This window comes from Mustela lutreola, chromosome 5, assembly GCF_030435805.1.
Source record: "Mustela lutreola isolate mMusLut2 chromosome 5, mMusLut2.pri, whole genome shotgun sequence".
Lineage (NCBI taxonomy): Eukaryota > Metazoa > Chordata > Mammalia > Carnivora > Mustelidae > Mustela > Mustela lutreola.
The window spans coordinates 162,962,427-162,984,615 of record NC_081294.1 but is presented as its reverse complement, the minus strand read 5'-3'; the positions used below and the strand labels follow the sequence as shown (position 1 = coordinate 162,984,615).

Here is a 22,189-nt window from a genome sequence, read left to right as displayed (position 1 = left end):
TGTGGAGAGAAGTGAGATGCCCTTCAATGGACAAATGGATAAGGAAGATGTGGTCCATATACACTATGTAGTATTATGCCTCCATCAGAAAGGATGAATACCCAACTTTTGTAGCAACATGGACGGGACTGGAAGAGATTATGCTGAGTAAAATAAATCAAGCAGAGAGAATCAAGTATCATATGGTTTCACTTATTTGTGGATAATAAAAAATAACATGAAGGACCTAGGGAGATGGAGAGGAGATGGGACTTGAGGGAAATTGGAAGGGGAGGTAAACCATGAGAGACTATGGACTCTGAAAAACAATCTAAGGGGTTTGAAGGGGTGGGCGGTGGGAGGTTGGGGGAGCTGGTGGTGGGTATTATAGGTTGCATGGAGCTCTGGGTGCAGTGCAAAATCAATGAATTCTGTTATGTTGAAAATAAATAAAAAATAATGTTACTTAAAAAAATATTTTATTTGTTAATTTGAGATCAAGTGAGACAGCACAGCGGGAGAGGCAGAGGGAGTTAAAATCCCAGACTACACGCTGAGGATGGAGCCTAGGGTTGGGATCTATCTCATGACCTTAAATTAAGATTCAGACACTAAGCTGACTGAGCCACCCAGGTATCCCCTTCCTCACGTTACTTTGAAAATCTGGAAAAATGAAACAGAAGATTAAATCATGAAAAGATGCTTGAAAAACTATTTAAATGCACAGTGCTCTGGCTATTGGTCTTACATTTAATCAAACTCACATACTCTGGAAGAAAGGCAGACTTCACCTTTACACCAGTTGCACTTTATTTTGCACAGATATTTTACTATTAGTGCAATTATTGATTATAGATTTCACTATGGATCAAACACATGTTCATAGTAATAAGTGCATAATCAAAAAATCTGGGAAAACCTAAAAATCCTTAATTTACACTTAAAGAACTAGAAAAAGAATTAAAGGAGCCCAAAGCATGTGTTAAGAAGGAAACGGCAAAGATCAAACCAGAATTAAATATAATAGAAACTAAAAAGACAATAGAAAAGATCAGTAAAGATTTGATTCTTTGAAAAAGCAATTGAAGTTGACAAATCTTTAGCTCATCTCACTTAAAAAAAAGTGAATTCAAATGAATAAAACAAGAAATAAAGAGCTAGATGTTACATCTCTTACCACAGAGACACAAAGGATAACAATATCCACTGTAATCAATTATACGTCAACACATTGGAAAATTTAGAAGAAAGGGACAATGTTAGAAAAACATTGAGACTAAATAATTAAATAAATAGAAAATATGGGGAGATAAGATGGCGGGGAAGTAGGAGGAGGCGCCTTTTAAACCTGTACTCTAAAGTGAGCTGATTACCTACCAAAGAACTCCGATCACCCATGAAATCAGCCTGAGATCAGAATTTTACATGTCTGGATCACTACAGGGGCAGAAGACGCCAATGAGCAGTTAAAGTGGAATGGGAACGCCAGACTGATATCAGAAGATAAACAAAAGCGGGAGGGAGCCACCAGAGTGGCTGATTGGAAAGTAATACCCCTAATACGAGAGTGCCCTGCATCAGGGGACCAGCATTAATTGGAGACTGGTTGAAAGCAGTGCGAAAGAGCAAAGGATAGCAGGGTGTGTGTATGGGAGGAAATTGTGGGAATCGGGACAGCTAGAGACAGGGCCTTAAGTCCCAGGTCCCAGGAAAGCCTCCACTGTTGCTGAGCCAGAGAGAGTGCGACAGAGAAACCAGGTCTTGCTCCCTGAGCCACCAGCATGCCAGAGAATGCCTGGGTTCTGGCTCCTAAGAGAGGCTGGGAGCTTCACCAGCCTGCAAAATGCCAAGCCCTGCTACAGAGCCTGAGATGCGCACGCCCCTCACCCTCCTCTGAGACAGGTGCATGAAGGCCCAGCCTGGTGCTTTTGGACCACGCCAGGCTTTCAGAGCCTGAGACGCTTGCACCACCCACAGCCTCCCCTGAGAGATGTGCATGCAAGCTAGGTGCTCTTAGACCCAGAAAGACCAGGCATTCCTAGCCCGGACCAGTGGGAAAATCTCAGTGTGCAATTGCTCCTTGGAACCACTGTGGGAGTCTGGAGCTGCTGAGACAGCCACCGCTGCCATGGTTTTGGGTACAAGCAGAAGACCCTTTGCCCCCTGTGACTGCGACTCAGAACCTGCTCTGCCAGCAGCCAAGGGGGAATTTATATGCACTCTGTAACACCCACAGGGTCCCAGACTGAGGCTTCTCTCTGAGAGGGAGGTCAGGGTGCAGTTTGCTTTCCTCTAAACCTACAAAAACCTACAAAACCTACAAAACCTACAAAAACCATCAAAAGTGGTCAAGGATGGGGCGCCTGGGTGGCTCAGTGGGTTGAGCCGCTGGCTTCGGCTCAGGTCATGATCTCAGGGTCCTGGGATTGATCCCCACATCGGGCTCTCTGCTCGGCGGTCAAGGCAAAAGAAAAAAAAAAAGTGAACAAATATAAAAACCTCCAGAGAACAAAAGCCTGATGAAACAGGTTTCCTCAGAGCCCAACCCCTTAAGGGGGGCGGGAGGACTTAACTCAGGGAACATCATTGACTGAAAACCCACGTGGCAGGCCCCTTCTCCAGAAAACCAACCAGGAAAAAAAAAAAGACGACAAGAGAACAACCACCACTATTTCATAGGACAACGTTTATTTTTAACTCGTTCCCACTATTCAGACTCGTATTTTTTTAATACAGATAATTTTTAACCTATTTACCATTACAGTGAGATGTCCAGTACATCAAATTACATAATAAACTTCTAACCTGAAATTTTTGATACATATACCTGTGTTTTTCTTTTGCATTTTTATTTTTTTTAATTTTTTTTCTAAATTTAGTTTAGTTCAGTCTAGTTTATTCCTTCTTTATTGTATTTTCCAAAATTCATATAGAGTTAAACTTCAAGGTAATCCCCTGTCCTCAATCAATGCTACCCCTATTGGAAAACCAATTTTTAATCCACCTTTATCTTAGGAAAGTTGAGTCCTTTTACAAAAATATCAAGATACATCCAAGAAGAATTAAAACCATTTTTCTCACTGACACTGAGAATTTATAACCACTCTCCCATCTTTTTCTTCCCCCAGTGTTTCTGTATTTTTGTTTTTGTCCTGATAGTATAGAAATCTTATACTCAGGGTTCTTTTTGATGAGTTTCTTCCTTTCTTTGCATATATATATATTTTCTCTGTCATATACTTTTATCAGTCTTTTTGTTTGTCTGTTTCTGTTTGTATACCTCATCAATCTTACCTTGGGGCCCATTTGGGCTGAACCTTTTCTTTTATCTTCCCTTTTATTCCTGTCTTCCTCTCTCTCTCTCTCTTTTTTTTCTTTTTCTATTTTTTTTTTTCTCGTTTGAGTGGGGAACCCTGATTGCTCAGAAGCATTCCAGGTTGCACCTTGACTGCACGATGGTCGATATATCCAGCTACATTTGTTCAGTCATCTCTCACCAAAGTGACTAGGAGGAGGAATGCCCAACAGAAGAAAAATACAGAGGTTGGGCCTTCTACAACAGAGCTAACAGCTATCAACATAGACAATATGTCGGAAAGAGAATTCAGGGTAACATTTATCCAGGCAATAGCTAGGTTGGAGAAAGCCATGGATGACCAAACATAGTTGATTAGGGCCAAACTGAAAGCGACCAGACATGATGTTCCCAATGTTAGGGCACAGCTGAAAGCTACCAGGGATGATGTTCACAATGCTCTCAATGAGTTCCAATCTAATCTAAAATCTCTCAAAGCTAGGGTAACTCACACAGAAGAAAGAATTAGTGATCTGATGGACAAACAGAAAGGATCAGGAAGAAACCTGGAACAAACAGCTTAGAAGCCACAAAAACAAAATAAGAGAAATAAATGAAGCCACGAAATGTTCCAACATCAGAATTATTGGAATCCCTGAAGGGGAGGAGAAAAAAAGAAGTCTATAAGATACAGTGGAACAAGTTCTTCATGAAAATTTTCCTAATCTTGCAAATGGAACCAGTTTTCATGTACTAAAGGCTGAACGGTCTCCACCCAAGATTATATATTCCAGAAAAACATCAAGGCACCTCATAGTCAAATTGAGGAATCATAAATGTATCTATAAATTCTTGAAAGCCTGTAGGACAAAGAGGCTCCTTACTTACAGAGGAAACCCCATCAGAATAACGTCAGACCTATCCACAGAGACCTGGCATGCCAGAAAGGGCTGGCAAGATATATTCAGGGCACTAAATAAGAAGAACATACAGCCAAGAATAATTTATCCAACAAGACTGACATTCAATATCGATGGAGACATAAAGAGTTTCCAAGAACGGCAAGGCTTAAGAGACTATGGAATCACCACGTCAACACTGCAGGAGATATTAAGGGGGGTACTATAAAAGGTGAAAAATCCCAAGAATAGAATTGAACAAAAATATAGAGACAGTGTACAGAAAGAAAGACTTCAAAGGTAACATGATGTCAATAAAAATGTATCAATCAATAATCACTCTCAATGTGAATGGCCTAAATGCACCATAAAATGGCCAAGGATTGCATATTGGATAAAACGACAGGACCCATCCATATGTTGTCTATAAGAGACCAACTTTGAACCTAAAGATACACCCAGACTGAAAGTGAAGAGATGGAGAAGCATCTTCCATGCCAATGGGCCTCAAAAGAAAACCGAGGTAGCTACTCTCATATCAGATAAATTTACATTTTAAACTAAAGACTGTAGTCAGAGATACAGAAGGACACTACATCATTCTTAAAGATGATCATCCACCAAGATGATCTAACAATTGTAATTATCTATGCCCCCTATATGGGAGCATCCAATTACATAAGAAGACTGTTAATCAAGATAAAGAGTCATATTGATATGAATACATTAATAGTAAAAGATATTAACATGCCTCTCTCAGAAATAGATCATTGAAGCAGAAAATCAATAAAGAAACAAGAGCATTGAAGGACACATTGGACCAGATGGACCTCATAGATATATGCAGATCATTCCACCCTAAAACAGCAGAATACTCATTCCTCTCAAGTGCACATGGAACCTTCTCCAGATTAGACCACATATTGAGTCACAAAACAGGACTCAACTGATAGCAAAATACTGAGATGACTCCCTGCATATTTTCAGATCACAATGCTTTGAAACTGGAGCTCAATCACAAGGAAAAGTTCCCAAGGAACTCAAACACCTAGAAGATAAAGACCCCCTGGCTTAGGAATGCTTGGATCAACCAGGAGGTCAAAGAAGAGCTGAAACAATACATGGAAACCAATGAGAATGAAAACAGGTTCCAAACAATGGGATACAGCCTAGGCGGTACTAAGGGGAAAATACATAGCCATCCAAGCCTCCCTCAAAAAAAAAAAAAAATTGAAAAATCAAACCAACTCCACACATAAGAAGGTAAATAATCAAGATTAGAGCAGATATCAATGAGGTAGAAACTAGAAATACATTATAACGTAAAAATGAAACTAGAAGTTGGTTTTTTGAAAAAATCAATAAGATCAATAAACCATTGTTAAAACTAACCCAAAGAAAAGAGAGAAAGCCCAAATTCATAAAATTATTAATGAAAAAGGAGATATCACAACCAGCATCAAGGAAGTAGAAACGATCATTAGAAGTTATTATCAACAGTTATATGCCAATAAGCTTAGCAACCTAGATTAAATGAATGCATTTCTGGAAAACTATAAACTCCCTAAATTGAACCAGGAAGAAACTGATAACCTGAAGAGACCAATATCTAGTAATGAGATTGAAGCAGTGATCAAAAACCTCCCAAGAGCCCAAGACCTGACAGATTCCCTGGGGAATTCTACCAAACTTTCAAAGAAGAAATAATACTTCTACTCCTGAAGCTGTTTAAAAAATTGAAACAGAAGGAAAACGTCCAGACTCTTTCTATGAAGCCAGCATTACCCTGATCCGCAAACCAGGCAAAGACCCTACACAAAAGGAGAATTTCAGACCAGTATCTCTAATGAATATGGATGCTAAGATTATCAACGAGATCCAAGCAACAGGATCCAACAGCACATTAAAAAGATTATCCACCATGACTGCAAGGATGGTTCAACATTCGCAAATCAATCAATGTGATACAACAAATCAATAAGAGAAGATAGAAGAACCACATGGTCCTCTCAATTGATGCAGAAAAAACATTTGACAAAATCCAGCATCCGTTCCTGATTAAAACGCTTCAAAGTATAGGGATAGAAAGAACATTCCACAACTTCATCAAATCTGTCTATAACAGACCCACAGCAAATATCCTCAATGGGAAAAAGCTCAGAGCCTTCCCATTGAATTCAGGAACATGACAAAGATGTCCACTCTCACCACTCTTTTTCAACATAGGATTAGAAGTCCTAGCAATAGCAATAAGAAAACAAAGAGAAATAAAAGGTATCCAAATTGGCAATGAAGATGTCAAACTCTCTCTCTTTGCAGATGACATGATTCTTTATATGGAAAACCCAAAAGACTACACCCCCAACCTCCTAGAACTCATACAGCAATTCAGCAATGTCGCAGGATACAAAGTCAATGTACAGAAATCAGTGGCTTTCTTATACACTAACAATGAAAATACAGAAAGAGAAATTAGAGAATCGATTTGATTTATTATAGCACCAAGAACCATAAGGTACTTTGGAGCAACCTAACCAAAGAGTTACAGGAACTGCACTTGAGGAACTACATAACACTCATCAAGGAAATTGAAGAAGACACAAAAAGATGGAAGACCATTCCATGCTCTTGGATCAGAAGAATAAACATTTTTAAAATGTCTTTACTGCCTAGAGCAATCTATACTTTTAATACCATTCTGATCAAAATTACACCAGTATTTTTCAAAGACTTGGAGCAAATAATCGAAAAATTTGTATGGAATCAGAAGAGACCCCGAATCGCTAAAGAAATGTTGAAAACAAAAATAAAACTGGGTGCATCACATTACCAGATTTCAAGCTTTACTACAAAGCTGTGATCACCAAGACAGCATGGTACTGGTATAAAAACAGATACATAGACTAGTGGAACACAGTAGAGAGCCCAGGTATAAACCCTCAACTCTATGGTCAAATAATCTTCGACAAAACATGAAAAAAATATACAGTGGAAAAAAGACAGTCTCTTCAATATATGGTGCTGGGAAAACTGTACAGCTCTATGCAGAAGAATGAAACTTGACCATTCTCTTACACCATACACAGAGATAAAGTCAAAATGGATAAAAAAAAACCTCAATGTGAAACAGGAATCCATCAGAATCCTAGAGGAGAACATAGGCAGTAACATCTTCAATATCATCCACAGCAACTTCTTTCAAGATATGTCTCCAAAGGCAAAGAAAACAAAATTGAAGATGAGCTTTTGGGATTTCATCAGGATTAAAAGCTTTCTCACAGCAAAGGAAACAGTCAACAAAACAATGAGACAACCCACAGAATGGTAGAAGATATTTGCTAATGACAGCACAGACAAAAGGATGATATCCAGGATCTATAAAGAACTCTCAAACTCAACACACACAAAACGACAATCTTATAAAAAAAAAAGGGGGGGGTTAAGATATGAACAGACACTTCTCCAATAAAGACATAAAATGACTGTCAGACACATGAAAAATGTTCATCATCACTAGCCATCAGCGAGTTGCAAATTAAAACCACATTGAGATACCACCTTACACCAGTTAGAATGGCCAAAATTAGAAAGAAAACTACGTGTGTTGGAGAAGATGTGGAGAAAGGGGAACACTCTTCCACTGTTGGTGGGAATGCAAGTTGGTGCAGCCACTTTGGAGAACAGTGTGGAAATTCCTCAAGAAATTAAAAATAAAGATTCCCTATGACCCTGCCATTGCAGTCTAGGGTATATACCCCGAAGATACAGTTGTAGTGAAAAGGAGGGCCATCTGTACCCCAATGTTTATAGCAGTAATGGCCATGGTTACCAAACTGTGGAAAGAACCAAGATGCCCTTCAACGGATGAATGGATAAGGAAGATGTGGTCCATATACACTATGGAGTATTGTGCCTCCATCAGAAAGGACGAATACCCAACGTTTGTAGCAGTATGGACAGGACTGGAAGAGATTATGGTGAGTGAAATCAGTCAAGCAGAGAGAGCCAATTATCATATGGTTTCACTTATTTGTGGAGCATAACAAATAGCATGGAGTACAAGGGGAAATGGAGAGGAGAAGGGAGTTGATGGAAATTGGAAGGGGAGGTGAACCATGAGAAACTCTAGACTCTGAAAAACAATCTGAGGGTTTTGAAGATGCGGGATGTGGTATGTTGGGGGAACCAGATGGTGGCTATTGGGGAGGGTACAGATTGCGTGGAGCACTGGGTGTGGTGCAAAAACCATGAATACTGTTATGCTGAAAAAATTAATTAATTAATTAATTAAAACAAAACAAAACAAAAGACACACACACACACACACACACACACACAAATAGAAAATCTGAATGCAGTGTTTAACAGCAAAGAAATTAAATCAGCAAGAAATGAAACTTTCAACAAACAAAATTGTAGGACCAGATCGCTTCATTGGTGAATTCTTCTAAAAATGAAAGAAGAATTTACAATAATATTTCTCAAAGCCTTACAAAGAGCAGGAAAGGTCAAAATGCTTGTAAATTCATTTCATGAGAACAGCATTCCCATTATAGCAATACCAGACATGGATCTCAAGAAAGAAAATAAAATTAGAGGCCAATATCTCTAATAAACACATAAATGTAAAAATCCCTGAAAATTATCAAAATAAATTGAACAATATCTAAAAAGGATTATACATCATAATCAAGTTGGTTTTATTTCAATGACTCAATGATAATAACGTCAACAAATCAAACAAGGTAATACATGTTAATAAATTGTTAACATGTTAATAAATTGATGATAAAAAATCATGTGATTATTTGTTCTTTGCGTGTTGAGTTTGATAAGTTCTTTATAGATTCTGGACACTAGTCCTTTATCTGATATGTCGTTTGCAAATATCTTCTCCCATTCTGTCAGTTGTCTTTTGATTATGTTAACTGTTTCCTTTGCTGTGCAAAAGCTTTTGATCTTGATGAAATCCCAATAGTTCATTTTTGCCCTTGCTTCCCTTGCCTTTGGCGTTGTTCCTAGAAAGATGTTGCTGCAGCTGAGGTCGAAGAGGTTGCTGCCTGTGTTCTACTCAAGGATTTTGATGGATTCCTTTCTCACATTGAGGTCTTTCATCCATTTTGAGTCTATTTTTGTGTGTGGTGTAAGGAAATGGTCCAATTTCATTTTTCTGCATGTGGCTGTCCAATTTTCCCAGCACCATTTATTGAAGAATCCAATCAAGAAATGGGCAGAGGACATGAACAGACATTTCTGCAAGGAAGACATCCAGATGGCCAACAGACACATGAAAAAGTGCTCCATATCACTCGGCATCAGGGAAATACAAATCAAAACCACAATGCGATATCATCTCACACCAGTCAGAATGGCTAAGATGAACAAGTCAGGAAATGACAGATGCTGGCGAGGATGCGGAGAAAGGGGAACCCTCCTACACTGTTGGTGGGAATGCAAGCTGGTGCAGCCACTCTGGAAAACAGCATGGAGGTTCCTCAAAATGTTGAAAATAGAACTGCCCTATGACCCAGCAATTGCACTATTGGGTATTTACCCTAAAGATACAAACGGAGTGATCCAAAGGGGCACATGCACCCGAATGTTTATAGCAGCAATGTCCACAATAGCCAAACTATGGAAAGAACCTAGATGCCCATCAACAGATGAATGGATCAAGAAGAAGTGGTATATATACACAATGGAATACTATGCAGCCAGCAAAAGAAATGAAATCTTGCCATTCGCGACAACATGGATGGAACTAGAGCGTATCATGCTTAGCAAAATAAGTCAAGCAGATAAAGACAACTATCATATGATCTCCCAGATATGAGGAAGTGGTGATGCAACATGGGGGCTTAAGTGGGTATGAGAAGAATCAATGAAACAAGATGGGATTGGGAGGGAGACAAACCATAAGTGACTCTTAATCTCACAAAACAAACTGAGCGTTGCTGGGGGGAGAGGGTTTGGGAGAAGGGGGTGGGATTATGGACATTGGGGAGGTTATGTGCTTTGGTGAGTGCTGTGAAGTGTGTAAACCTGGTGATTCACAGACCTGTACCCCTGGGGAAAAAATATATGTTTATAAAAAATAAAAAATTAAAAGTTAAAAAAAATCATGTGAAAATTTATTGGATATAAAAAAAGCACATTTGGCAAAATTCAACATTCATTCATGATAAAAAATCTCAAAAAAGCAGACATATATGTAATGTACCTCAACACCATAAAGTCCATTTATGGAAGCCCCCCAATACATTGTACTTAACATGGAATCTACAAGCATTTCCTGAGACAAGAACACGATCATATTCCCCAGTGTTGCCACTTTTATTCAACATTTTATTAGAGATTTTAGTTGAGGAACTGAGCATGAAGAAGAAAGAAAAAAGGCATCCATATTATAAAAGATAATGCAAAACTGTCACTATTTGCAGATGACAAAATATTATATTTGCAAAACCTTCAAGACGGCACCAAGAAACTATTAGAACTAATGCATAGATGATAAATTTTTAGGATACAAAGTTTTCTGTAAAAAAAACCTGGTGTGTTTATACATAATGGTACTGAGACCTCAGATGAAAAATAAACAAAGAGCAAACAAAAAACAATTGCATTTGCAATTACATCAAAAAGAATAATGGGATATTTTGCCTCCACCAGAAATGATGAACAGCCAACTTTTGTATCAACATGGATGGGACTGGAAGAGATTATGCTGAGTGAAATACATCAAGCAGAGAGAGTCAATTATCTTATGGTTTCACTTATTTGTGGAGCATAACAAAAGGCATGAAAAAACTTCTGCACAGCAAAGGACACAGTCAAGAAAACAAAGAGGCAACCCACGGAATGGGAGAAGATATTTGCAAAGGACAGTACAGACAAAAGGTTGATATCCAGGATCTATAATGAACTCCTCAAACTCAACATACACAAAACAGACAATCATATCAAAAAATGGGCAGAAGATATGAACAGACACTTCTCCAATCAAGACATACAAATGGCTATCAGACACATGGAAAAATGTTCATCATCACTAGCCATCAGGGAGATTCAAATTAAAACTACATTGAGATATCACCTTAAACAAGTTAGAAAGGCCAAAATTAGCAAGACAGGAAACAACATGTGTTGGAGAGGATGTGGAGAAAGGGGAACCCTCTTCCACTCTTGGTGGGAATGCAAGTTGGTGCAGCCTCTTTGGAGAACAGTGTGGAGATTCCTCAAGAAATTAAAAATAGAGCTTCCCAACAACCCTGCTATTGCACTCCTGGGTATTTACCCTAAAGATACAGATGTTGTGAAAAGAAGGGCCATCTGTACCCCAATGTTTATAGCAGCAATGGCCATCGTCACCAAACTGTAGAAAGAACCAAGAAGCCCTTCAACGGACGAATGGATAAGGAAGATGTGGTCCATATACACTATGGAATATTATGCCTCCATCAGAAAGGATGAATATCCAACATTTGTAGCAACATGGACAGGACTGGAAGAGATTATGCTGAGTGAAATCAGTCAAGCAGAGAGAGTCAATTATGATATGGTTTCACTTATTTGTGGAGCATAAGAAATAGCATGGAGGACATGGGGAGTTAGAGAGGAGAAGGGAGGTGGGGGAAATTGGAAGGGGAGGTGAACCATGAGAGACTATGGACTCAGAAAAACAATCTGAGGGTTTTGAAGGGGCGGTGGTGGGTGGTTGGGGTTACCAGGTGGTGGTTATTATAGAGGGCATGGATTGCATGGAGCCCTGGGTGTGGTGCAAAAATAAGGAATACTGTTATGCTTAAAATAATTTAAATATAATTAAAAAAACAGGACCATTACCCACTGAGGCTCATAAATAGTATCATTATTAGTTAGCAAATATATTGACTCCCTCAAAATAAAAAGAATGCTCCAATATTTGGGAAGTCATTCCATTCACCAGCAAATGTTGGAGCCTAGGATGCAATAGGGAAGTGAAGGGAAATTGATATTCCTTCTCAGCAAAAGCAAAGGTGTCACAGTGCTCAAGAGGGGTGCATACCAGCTCTCTAAACCACAGGACTCTTCATCAATATTCTTGATGTGATGCCCTTTGGAAGCTGAGGAGTATTTTGGTAAATGACTCCTAGGTTTTTAGTGTAATGTCCTTATTTTGCAGGGATTGACTATAGGATCAATTCACTCTGTCCCAAACGAATCCCTTTGGGGCTGTCTCCTAACACACTGGAGTCAATTTGGACAGCAGGATTTAAAGAACAATGCCTAGCTTTACTAGGATGATTAAACGTGACCAATTAGAGGGTTTTTAAATTTCAATACTGCTTATAAGGTAGACTATTTTTGTAGATGGCAGGGGAAATCGACCAAAATCCCATATGGTCAGGAACAATTGGTCCAGTACCAAAATGCTGATCTGCCCATCCTAGTTGAGGTGGCCTAAAGAGACTGCTCTCCTTACAATCTACCTCTCAAGCCACCATCAGTTCAGGTGCATCAACACTTCTAGTTCTGTTTATCCACCATGTCACCTGTGATTTGTTATGTTTTCTATGTGTCCCCACCTTGTATTTCTTGTAAAGTGGTTGCTGCCAAGATACTGTACCTGCCTCCCTCTATCTTCCTGAATCACTTATCTCCTCTTTGTTTGCTTCTCCTTTTATGTGCCAGGTATTGAATATGTTTTGAGAGAAGTGAGTGAATGTTACCTGACTCTTGTTGTATTTGGGGTTTTCTCCCTTGTTCATTTCTAGATTTAATGGCCATGTTAAATAGAGTCAAATATCTGGTTAATCTACCTCAAGACAGGGACCTTAAGAAATATTTCCAAGCAGCTGCTGAAACTCCTTTTGTTCCAGGGAGGTTTCCTATCTTCTCAGCCCAATATGGGCTGCCAATATTCAGTTTTGTTGTTGTTGTTGTTGTTGTTGCTGTTGAGATAAAATGTGTGTCTGTTCCTTTGTTTGAGCTGACCAGCTTTAAGACACACAGTCCACCTCCTTAACCCTCAGGGACTTTCATCCTCCTACAGGCTTACTGGTGGCACCTCACAACTTTTGCCTCCATCTTCCCTTCCTGTTTCTGCATCATTATGTGTGAAGCTTGCATAACTATCCCCTATACCATATTCCATGTCTCCAATGTCATTGGCTGCTCCTAATATGCTTTTTATCAAGGAATAAAGAGCACCCAAAGTAATTGGGCCACCTCTTTATGATGTTCACCTGGAGGACATACTTAATCAAGTTGTTGTATCCCAAGGGTTCCTTTAGACATAAACTTCCATGTAAAAACTGATAGGTATGCCAGGTAAAAACCAATACTTGGGAACAAATTGATTAACATTTAAGTGGACCCAGGTGCAACATGATTGTACTTTAATTAATTTAAGATTGTTAGCTTAATTAAGGTAGACATATCTTTAGAGTTATAAACATTAAATACAAAACTTATATTCTGCCAAACTTTGCTAAAGATCAAACAAGCTCATGGGACTATATTGCAATTTTTCATTATGACGATAAATGAGAATAATGGTTAATTTTGTCTGTCTCAAAATTTTCATGGATAATAGATAAAAAAACAAGTAGGTTAAATAAATGAAATATATATATATATATATATATATATATATATATATATATATAACTTAATAGATTTCCAAATATTTGGTATTCTGAATCTTTGAAGTTTTGCTAAGTTAAATGATCAATTAGATTGAATTCATTAGATAATAAAGTCTTTTTCAAATAAGAATACATTGTTGAAGGGTGATATTTAAAAAAAGTAATCTTGCCCTCAAATGAGACTGTTTCTTTGGTGACAAAATACTTCAGATAAATTTTGAGTGAAAAAGAGAACTATGTGCAATATATTAATTGTAGAGCACCACACAGACACATGCAAACTGCTCAATCTTAACTGAATAACTTTCAATAAAACGTCCTACAATATCACTCTGAAAAACAAAAAGAAAAAAAAAAGGAAGGTTGTATAAGTTTTGTAAAGTAAAACTTTAGAAAACATTGTTATCTGTGCTTAAGAGTTTGGTTTCAATGGATGAATTTTAATGCACATTGGTATAAGACTAACATTCTGCTTTTCACCGTTTACAAAAAAAAAAAAATGTTTCTTTCAATCACTAGTCTGCTCTAGATAAGAAAATGTAAAGAAAGTTTTAATTTTTCTTTTTCTACCCAGTAAAACATCTTTTTTTGTTTTGTTTTGTTTTGTTTTTTCTTGTTCCTTTGTGGTTTCTTTTTTCTTTCTTTATCTATACCAGGGTGGGGGAAGGCTTCTATGTCTCCTCTTTATCAGGTCTTTTATTACTAAAGAGAAATAAAACTCCTCAGAGCACCAAGCTGGGTCAGTTGTAAAACATACAATTCTTGATCTCCGGGTTGTGAATTCAAATCCCATATTGGGTATAAAGCCTACATAATAAATTAATAAACAAATAAATAAATAAATACAAACTGCTATGTCGAAGGAGGTAAGTGCTGTTAACAATTATATGTTTTCCTATATAATCTCTTATTGTCACATTCGTTAAGTATAAATATTAGATTTATAATAATGTAATAGTTTTTAAACATGTGCTTTAAAATTTTTTTAAAAGATTTTATTTATTTAACAGAGAGAGAAATCACAAGTAGGCAGAGAGGCAGGCAGAGAGAGAGAGGGGAGGAAGCAGGCTCCCTGTGGAGCGGAGAGCCCAATGTGGGGCTCGATCCCAGAACCCTGGTGTCATGACCTGAGCCATAGGCAGCAGCTTTAACCCACTGAGCTACCCAGGCACCCCTAAGCATGTGCTTTAAACATTCTGAGATTTTTAACAAACTTTACAAAATTACATGGTAGGTGAAGTTTTTTTTTTTTTAATATTTTTATATATTTATTTGAGAGAATGACAGAGATAATGAGAGAGAGCACATGAGTGAGGTGGAGAGGGAGAATGTGGGACTCAATTTTAGGACCCCAGGATCATGACCTGAGCTTAAGGCAGACACTTAACCAACTGAACCACCCTGGTATCCCCAGGTAAAGTGTTTTTTACTAATTATATTTGTTTATTTTGTATCTGAATTTTTTGGACAGCATTATCAGAACAATAGTGATAAACTTTGGTTGCATTTTATGGGAAAATACTGTAACTCTTTAAAAAAAATCTGAATTTTCTGTAGTTATAATATGTCCTGGTCAAAGGTAATTATTTGAATTATTAGAATATTGTGTGCCACAGAAATAGTCACATTTCCTCTTCAATTATATCATAAGAGACTCACGTATTGATATTTAACCATAACCATTTATGAAATATTTTTGTCATTTATTCTTATTTTTTTTTATTCTTTTGCAAAATGTGTTTTGAATTCAAGGAGATTCATAGAAAGGATGTTTGGCAAAAGCAAGGTACATATTAATAAAACAAACATGGGTAAGAATCTCCAAAACTAATGGGAAAGCTGCATTTAAACTTAATCAATATAAGCTTTCTACAGAGAAACAAGGGAAACAAAATAAAAATGAACTTTTGGGATTTCATCAAGATAAAAGTCTTTTTCACAGCAAAAAGAAAAATCAGTCAACAAAACTGAAAGGTAATTCATAGAATGGAAGAATATATTTGCAAATGATACTTCATTTAAAGCCCTGGTATCCAAGATCTATAAGGAAGTGATCAAACTCAACACTCCCCAAAAATAAAAAAAAAAAAACATACAAAACAGTCAAGAAATGGGCAGAACACATGAAAAGAAACTTCTAGACGGAAGACATACAGGGGCCAATTAACATAGGAAAAAATGTTCAACATCATTAGCTATCAGGGAAATACAAATCAAAGTCACAATGAGATACCATTTTACACTAGTTTTTAGATCAGCCAAAGTTAACAAAAATAACGATACAGGGAAGGACAAGGGTAGGCAAGGATTTGGAGAAAGTGTAACTTTCTTACACTGTTGGTGGAAATGCAATCTGATATATAAACACTGAAAAACATTATGGAGGTTCCTCAAGACATTAAAAATAGAGCTGTCTTATGTCCCTGCAATTTCTCTACTTGGTATTTACCCCAAAGATCCAAATGTATTGGGAAAAAAGGGGCACATACACCCAATACTCATAGTAGCCATGTCCTCAATAGCCAAAGTGTGGAAAAATACAAAAATGCCCTTCAACAGGGAGGACCAGATGGTGGGGAAGTAGGAGGAGGCGCCTTTTCAACCTGTACCCCAAAGTGAGCTGATTACCTACCAAAGAACTCTTATCACGCATGAAATCAGCCTGAGATCAGAATTATTCACGTCTGGATCTCTACAGGGGCAGAAGACGCCAGTGGGCAGGTAAAGCAATGTGGGAATGGCCGGACTGATATCCACAGAGACGAGGCAAGCCAGAAAGGGCTGGCAAGATATACTCAGGGCACTAAATGAGAAGAATATGCAGCCAAGAATACTTTATCCAGCAATACTGACATTCAAATTGGATGGAGAGATAAAGAGTTTCCAAGACTTGCAAGGCTTAAGACTATGCAACCACCAAGTCAACACTGCAGGAAATATTAAGGGGGGTTCTATAAAAGAGGAAAAATCCTAAGAATAGCATTGAAGAGAAATACAGAGACAATTTACAGAAAGAGAGACTTCAAAGATAACATGATGTCAATAAAAACGTATCTATTAATAACCACTCTCAATGTGAATGACCTAAATGCGCCCATAAAACGGCACAGGGTTGCAGATTGGATAAAACAACAGGACCCATCCATATGTTGTCTATAAGAGACCCATTTTGTAACTAAAGATACACCCAGACTGAAAGTGAAGGGATGTAGAAGCATCTTTCATGCCAATGGGCCTCAAAAAATGTCCGGGGATGCGATTCTCATATCAGACAAATTATATTTTAAACTAAAGACTGTATTCAGAGATACAGAAGGACACTACATCATTCTTAAAAGTACTATCCACCAAGATGATCTAATACTTGTAAATATCTATGCCCCAAATGAGAGCAGGCAATTACATAAGAAAGTGGTTAATCAAGATAAAGAGTCATATTAATATGAATACCCTAATAGTAGGAGATCTTAACATGCCTCTCTCAGAAATAGACAGATCATCAAAGCAGAAAATCAATAAAGAAACAAGAGCATTGAATGACACATTGGACCAGATGGACCTCATAGATATATACAGAACATTCCACCCTAAAACAACAGAATACTCATTCTTCTCAAGTGCACACGGAACCTTCTCCAGGATAGACCACATCCTGGGTCACAAATCAGGACTCAACCGATACCTAAAGACTGAGATGATTCATTGCATAATCTCAGATAACAATGCTTTGAAACAGGAGCTCAGTCACAAGGAAAAGTTCAGAAGGAACTCAAACACCTGGAAGCTAAAAATCACCTTGCTAAGAATGCTTGGATCAACCAGGAGATCAAAGAAGAAATTAAACAATTCATGGAAACCAATGAGAATGAAGACATTTCGGTGAAAAACTTATGGGATACAGCAAAGGCAGTCCTAAGGGGGAAATACATAGCCATCCAAGCCTCGCTCAAAAAAATGGAAAATCCAGAACACACCAGCTGTCTCTACACCTTAAAGAACTGGAGAATCAACAACAAATCAAACCAACTCCACACATAAGAAGGGAAATCATCAAGAATAGACTGAGATCAATGAGGTAGAAACCAGAGATACAGAAGAACATATCAATGAAACTAGAAGCTGGTTTTTGAAAGAATAAATAAGATCGATGAAGCATTGGCCACACTAATCCAAAAGAAAAGAGAGAAAGCCCAAATTAATAAAAGTATGAATGAAAAGGGAGTGATCACAACAACACCAAGGAAGTAGAAAAAATCATCAAAAGTTATTATCAACAGTTATATGCGAATAAGCTTAGCAACCTAGATGAAATGGATGCATTCCTGGAAAACTATAAACTCCCAAAATTGAACCAGGAAGAAATCAACAACCTGAAGAGACTGATATCTAGTAACAAAATTGAAACAGTGATCTAAAACCTCACAAAAAACAAGAGCCCAGGACCTGTCGGATTCTCTGGGGAATTCTACCAAACTTTAAAAGCAGAAATAACACCTATTCTCGTGAAGCTGTTTCAAAAAATTGAAGCAGAAGGAAAACTTCCAGACTCTTTCTATGAAGCCAGCATTAACCTCATTCCCAAACCAGGCAAAGACCCGAACAAAAAGGAGAACTTCAGACCAATATGACTGATGAATATGGATGCTAAGATTCTCAACAAGATCCTAGCCAATAGTATCCAACAGCACATTAAAAAGATTATCCACCATGATCAGGTGGGATTCATGCCTGGGCTACAAGGATGGTTCAACATTCTCAAATCAATCAATGTGATAGAACAAATCAATAAGAGAAGAGAGAAGAACCACATGCTCAATTGATGCAGAAAATGCATTTGACAAAATCCAGCATCCCTTCCTGATTAAGACACTTCAAAGTATAGGGATACAGGGAACATTCCTGATCTTTATCAAATCTATCTAGGAAAGACCCACAGCAAATATCATCCTCAATGGGAAAAAGCTTGTAGTCTTCCCATTGAGATCAGGAACAAGACAAGGATGCCCACTTTCACCATTCTTGTTCGACATAGTATTAGAAGTCCTAGCAACAGCAATCAGATAACAAAGAGAAATAAAATGTATCCACATTGGCAATGAATATGTTAAACTCTCTCTCTTCAAAGATGACATGATTCTTTATATGGAAAATCCAAAAGACTCCACCCCGAAACTACTAGAACTCATACAGCAATTCAGAAACAAGGCAGGATACAAAGTCAATGTACAGAAATCAGTGGCTTTCTTATACACTAACAATGAAAAAACAAAAAGGGAAATTAGAATATCAATTCCATTCACTAGCACATCAAGAAACATAAAATACCTGGGAACAAACCTAACAAAAGAGGTAAAGGATCTGTACACGAGGAACTACAGAACACTCATGAAAGAAATTGAAAAAGACACAAAAAGATGGAAGATGATTCCATGCTCTTGGATTAGAATAATAAACATTGCTAAGATGTCTCTACTGCCTAGAGCAATCTGTACTTTTAATGTCATTCCGATTAAAATTCCACTGGTATTTCTCAAGGAGCTGTAGCAAATAATCCTAAAATTTGTATGGAATCAGAAGAGACCCCAAATCACTAAGGAAATGTTGAAAAGCAAAAATAAAATGGGGGCGTCATGTTACCTAATTTCAAGCTTTGCTACAAAGCTGTGATCACCAAGACATAAGAACAGACACACAGACCAGTGGAACAGAGAAGAGAGCCCAGATATCGACCCTCAACTCTATGGTCAAATAATCTTCAACGAAACAGGAAAAAAATTTACAGTGGAAAAAAGACAGTCTCTTCAATAAATGGTGTTGGGAAAAATGGGCAGCTACATGTAGAAGAATGAAACTCGACCATTCTCTTACACAGCACACAAAAATCAACTCAAAATGTATAAAAGACCTCAATGTGAGGCCAGAATCCATCCGAATCCTAGAGGAGAACATAGGCAGTAATCTCTTCGATATCAGCCACAGCAACTTCTTTCAAGATATGTCTCCAAAGGCAAAGGAAACAAAAATGAAGTTGAACTTTTGGGACTTCATCAAAATCAAAAGCTTCTGCATATCCAAGGAAACAGCCAACAAAACAAAGAGGCAATCCACAGAATGGGAGAAGATATTTGCAAAGGACAGCACAGACAAAAGGTTGATATCCAGGATCTATAAAGAACTCCTCAAACTCAACACACACAAAACAGACAGTCATATCAAAAAATGGGCAGAAGATATGAACAGACACTTCTCCAATGAAGACATACAAATGGCTATCAGACACATGAAAAAATGTTCATCATCACTAGCCCTCAGGAAGATTCAAATTAAAACCACACCAGTTAGAATGTCCAAAATTAACAAGACAGGAAACAACCTGTGTTGGAGGGGATGTGGAGAAAGGAGAACCCTCTTCCACTGTTGGTGGGAATGCAAGTTGGTGCAGCCACTTTGGAGAACAGCGTGGAGATTCCTCAAGAAATTAAAAATAGAGCTTCCCTATGACCCTGCAATTGCACTCCTTGGTATTTACCCCAAAGATGTAGTGAAAAGAAGGGCCATCTGTACCCCAATGTTTATAGCAGCAATGGCCACGGTTGCCAAACTGTGGAGAGAAGCGAGATGCCCTTCAATGGACAAATAGATAAGGAAGATGTGGTCCATATACACTATGGAGTATTATGCCTCCATCAGAAAGGATGAATACCCAACTTTTGTAGCAACATGGATGGGACTGGAAGAGATGCTAAATGAAATAAGTCAAGCTGAGAGAGTCATGTATCATATGGTTTCACTTAATTGTGGAGCATAACAAATAGCATGGACGACATGGGGAGATAGGAAGGGGATGGGAATTCGGGGAAATTGGAAGGGGAAGTGAACTATGAAAGTCTATGGACTCTGAAAAACAATCTGAGGGTTTTGAATGGGCGGGGGGTGGGAGGTTGGGGTACCAGGTGGTGGGTATTAGAGAGGGCACGGATTGCATGGAGCACTGGGTGTGGTGCAAAAATAATGAATACTGTTACACTGAAAACAAATAAAAATAAATTTTAAAATGTATTGAAATTTCAGTTTTAATTTTTGCAATGAAATAGAATATATCATACTTCTTTCAATTAATCTGCATGTCTTTTCCTTTGACCAATTTCATTACATCCCTGTGGACATGTAACATTTCCATACTTGAAGTGATATTCAATCTAAGTTCAACTGCACTCATATGAACAAAAGGGAACTTATTAAAGCCAAGAATATACAATACCCTGCCAAGGGTCATGCAACTTGTTAAGTGCAACATGGCCATGAGATCCCAAAGTTTCTGACTTGAGGATCTGACAGCAGTGTGCAGAAAGCATTCCCCAAGGACGCACATTGACTTTTCTTTTCTGGTTCAGGTTAGAAAATGTGTTTTCATCAACTAGACTGAATAAATGAGAATGTTTTGAGATATTCTTCTTTTATTATTTACAGTTTACAAAATAACTTTGCATAGTTATATTATATTATACTAAAAATTATAGAAAAGGAAAGGGAAACATAAAGACAGTGTTGGGAAAATACTGAAAGGAGAACAATTCGGAAGTCCAGGTATTAGGAAGAGCAGAGACCTGACAATGTACTGTATAGCAAAATTATTTTTGAGTTAAATTCCAGGGTAAAGAAAAACCCAGCTGTCCTTTCATCTTACTCACCTGCACCTGGCCAGGGAAGCAGAGCCAAGAGAAGAAGGGTCCTGAAGTTGACACATAGAGGCTGCATCCCAGCTGGTGGTCCCAAGGGTGGAATATCAGACCTCTGCTCTCCCATAAGCTGTCATAGGTCCCAGTCCTGAAATCTGGTTCACTTATATTCACATAGTTTCTTAAACACTGTGAACATGATTCTCAAACAGAAAACTGGCTTGTTAGGAAACTCACATATGGGAAAGTGAAAGCACAAGTTGGACTCTGAACAAACTGACTCATGCCGTTATATATTAAAGGGCCCAATAAGGAAGATTGTTAAAGCAGAGTTAGTGATCACAGGATGAAATAAAAACTTTTCATAATGAAAAGAAAAAAAAGAATTTTGATTCTATCATCAGTTTAGCATCAAGATCGGTTTTGTGAATTAAAATTCAAAACCACTCTTTTGAAAATGAAATGAGTGAAAATTAAGTTTTCTTATTTGGCACAAAGCAAACACAAATTGTGTTATGCAATGTAGATGGAATTTCCTGTGCAGAAGTACAGAGGTTGGAAAGATTGCCTAGTCCTCCAATTTTAGTAAAGATCTCGATTACAATTAGAACAATTTAATAGAGGTTTTGATTTGTATTTCTTCGTCAGCAAGTGATGTAGACCATTTTTTCATGAGTCTGTTGACCATGTGTATGTTTTCTTATTTTATTG

The 22,189-nt window shown here is 37.8% G+C and overlaps 1 protein-coding gene across 15 annotated transcripts in view; it reads right to left on the bottom strand.

Moving 5' to 3' along the window:
- LOC131832697 (butyrophilin subfamily 1 member A1-like) overlaps positions 1–21,708 on the bottom strand; it is a 114,589-nt gene extending 92,881 nt beyond the window's left edge. For all 15 annotated transcript variants that reach the window (XM_059176044.1, XM_059176048.1, XM_059176049.1 and 12 more), the window contains exon 1: positions 21,491–21,708. In XM_059176044.1, coding sequence (XP_059032027.1) covers positions 21,491–21,605 — 115 coding nt within the window. In that variant the 5' untranslated portion in view covers positions 21,606–21,708. The remainder of the gene's footprint in view (positions 1–21,490) is intronic.
- Between the last annotated feature and the right edge of the window lie 481 nt (positions 21,709–22,189).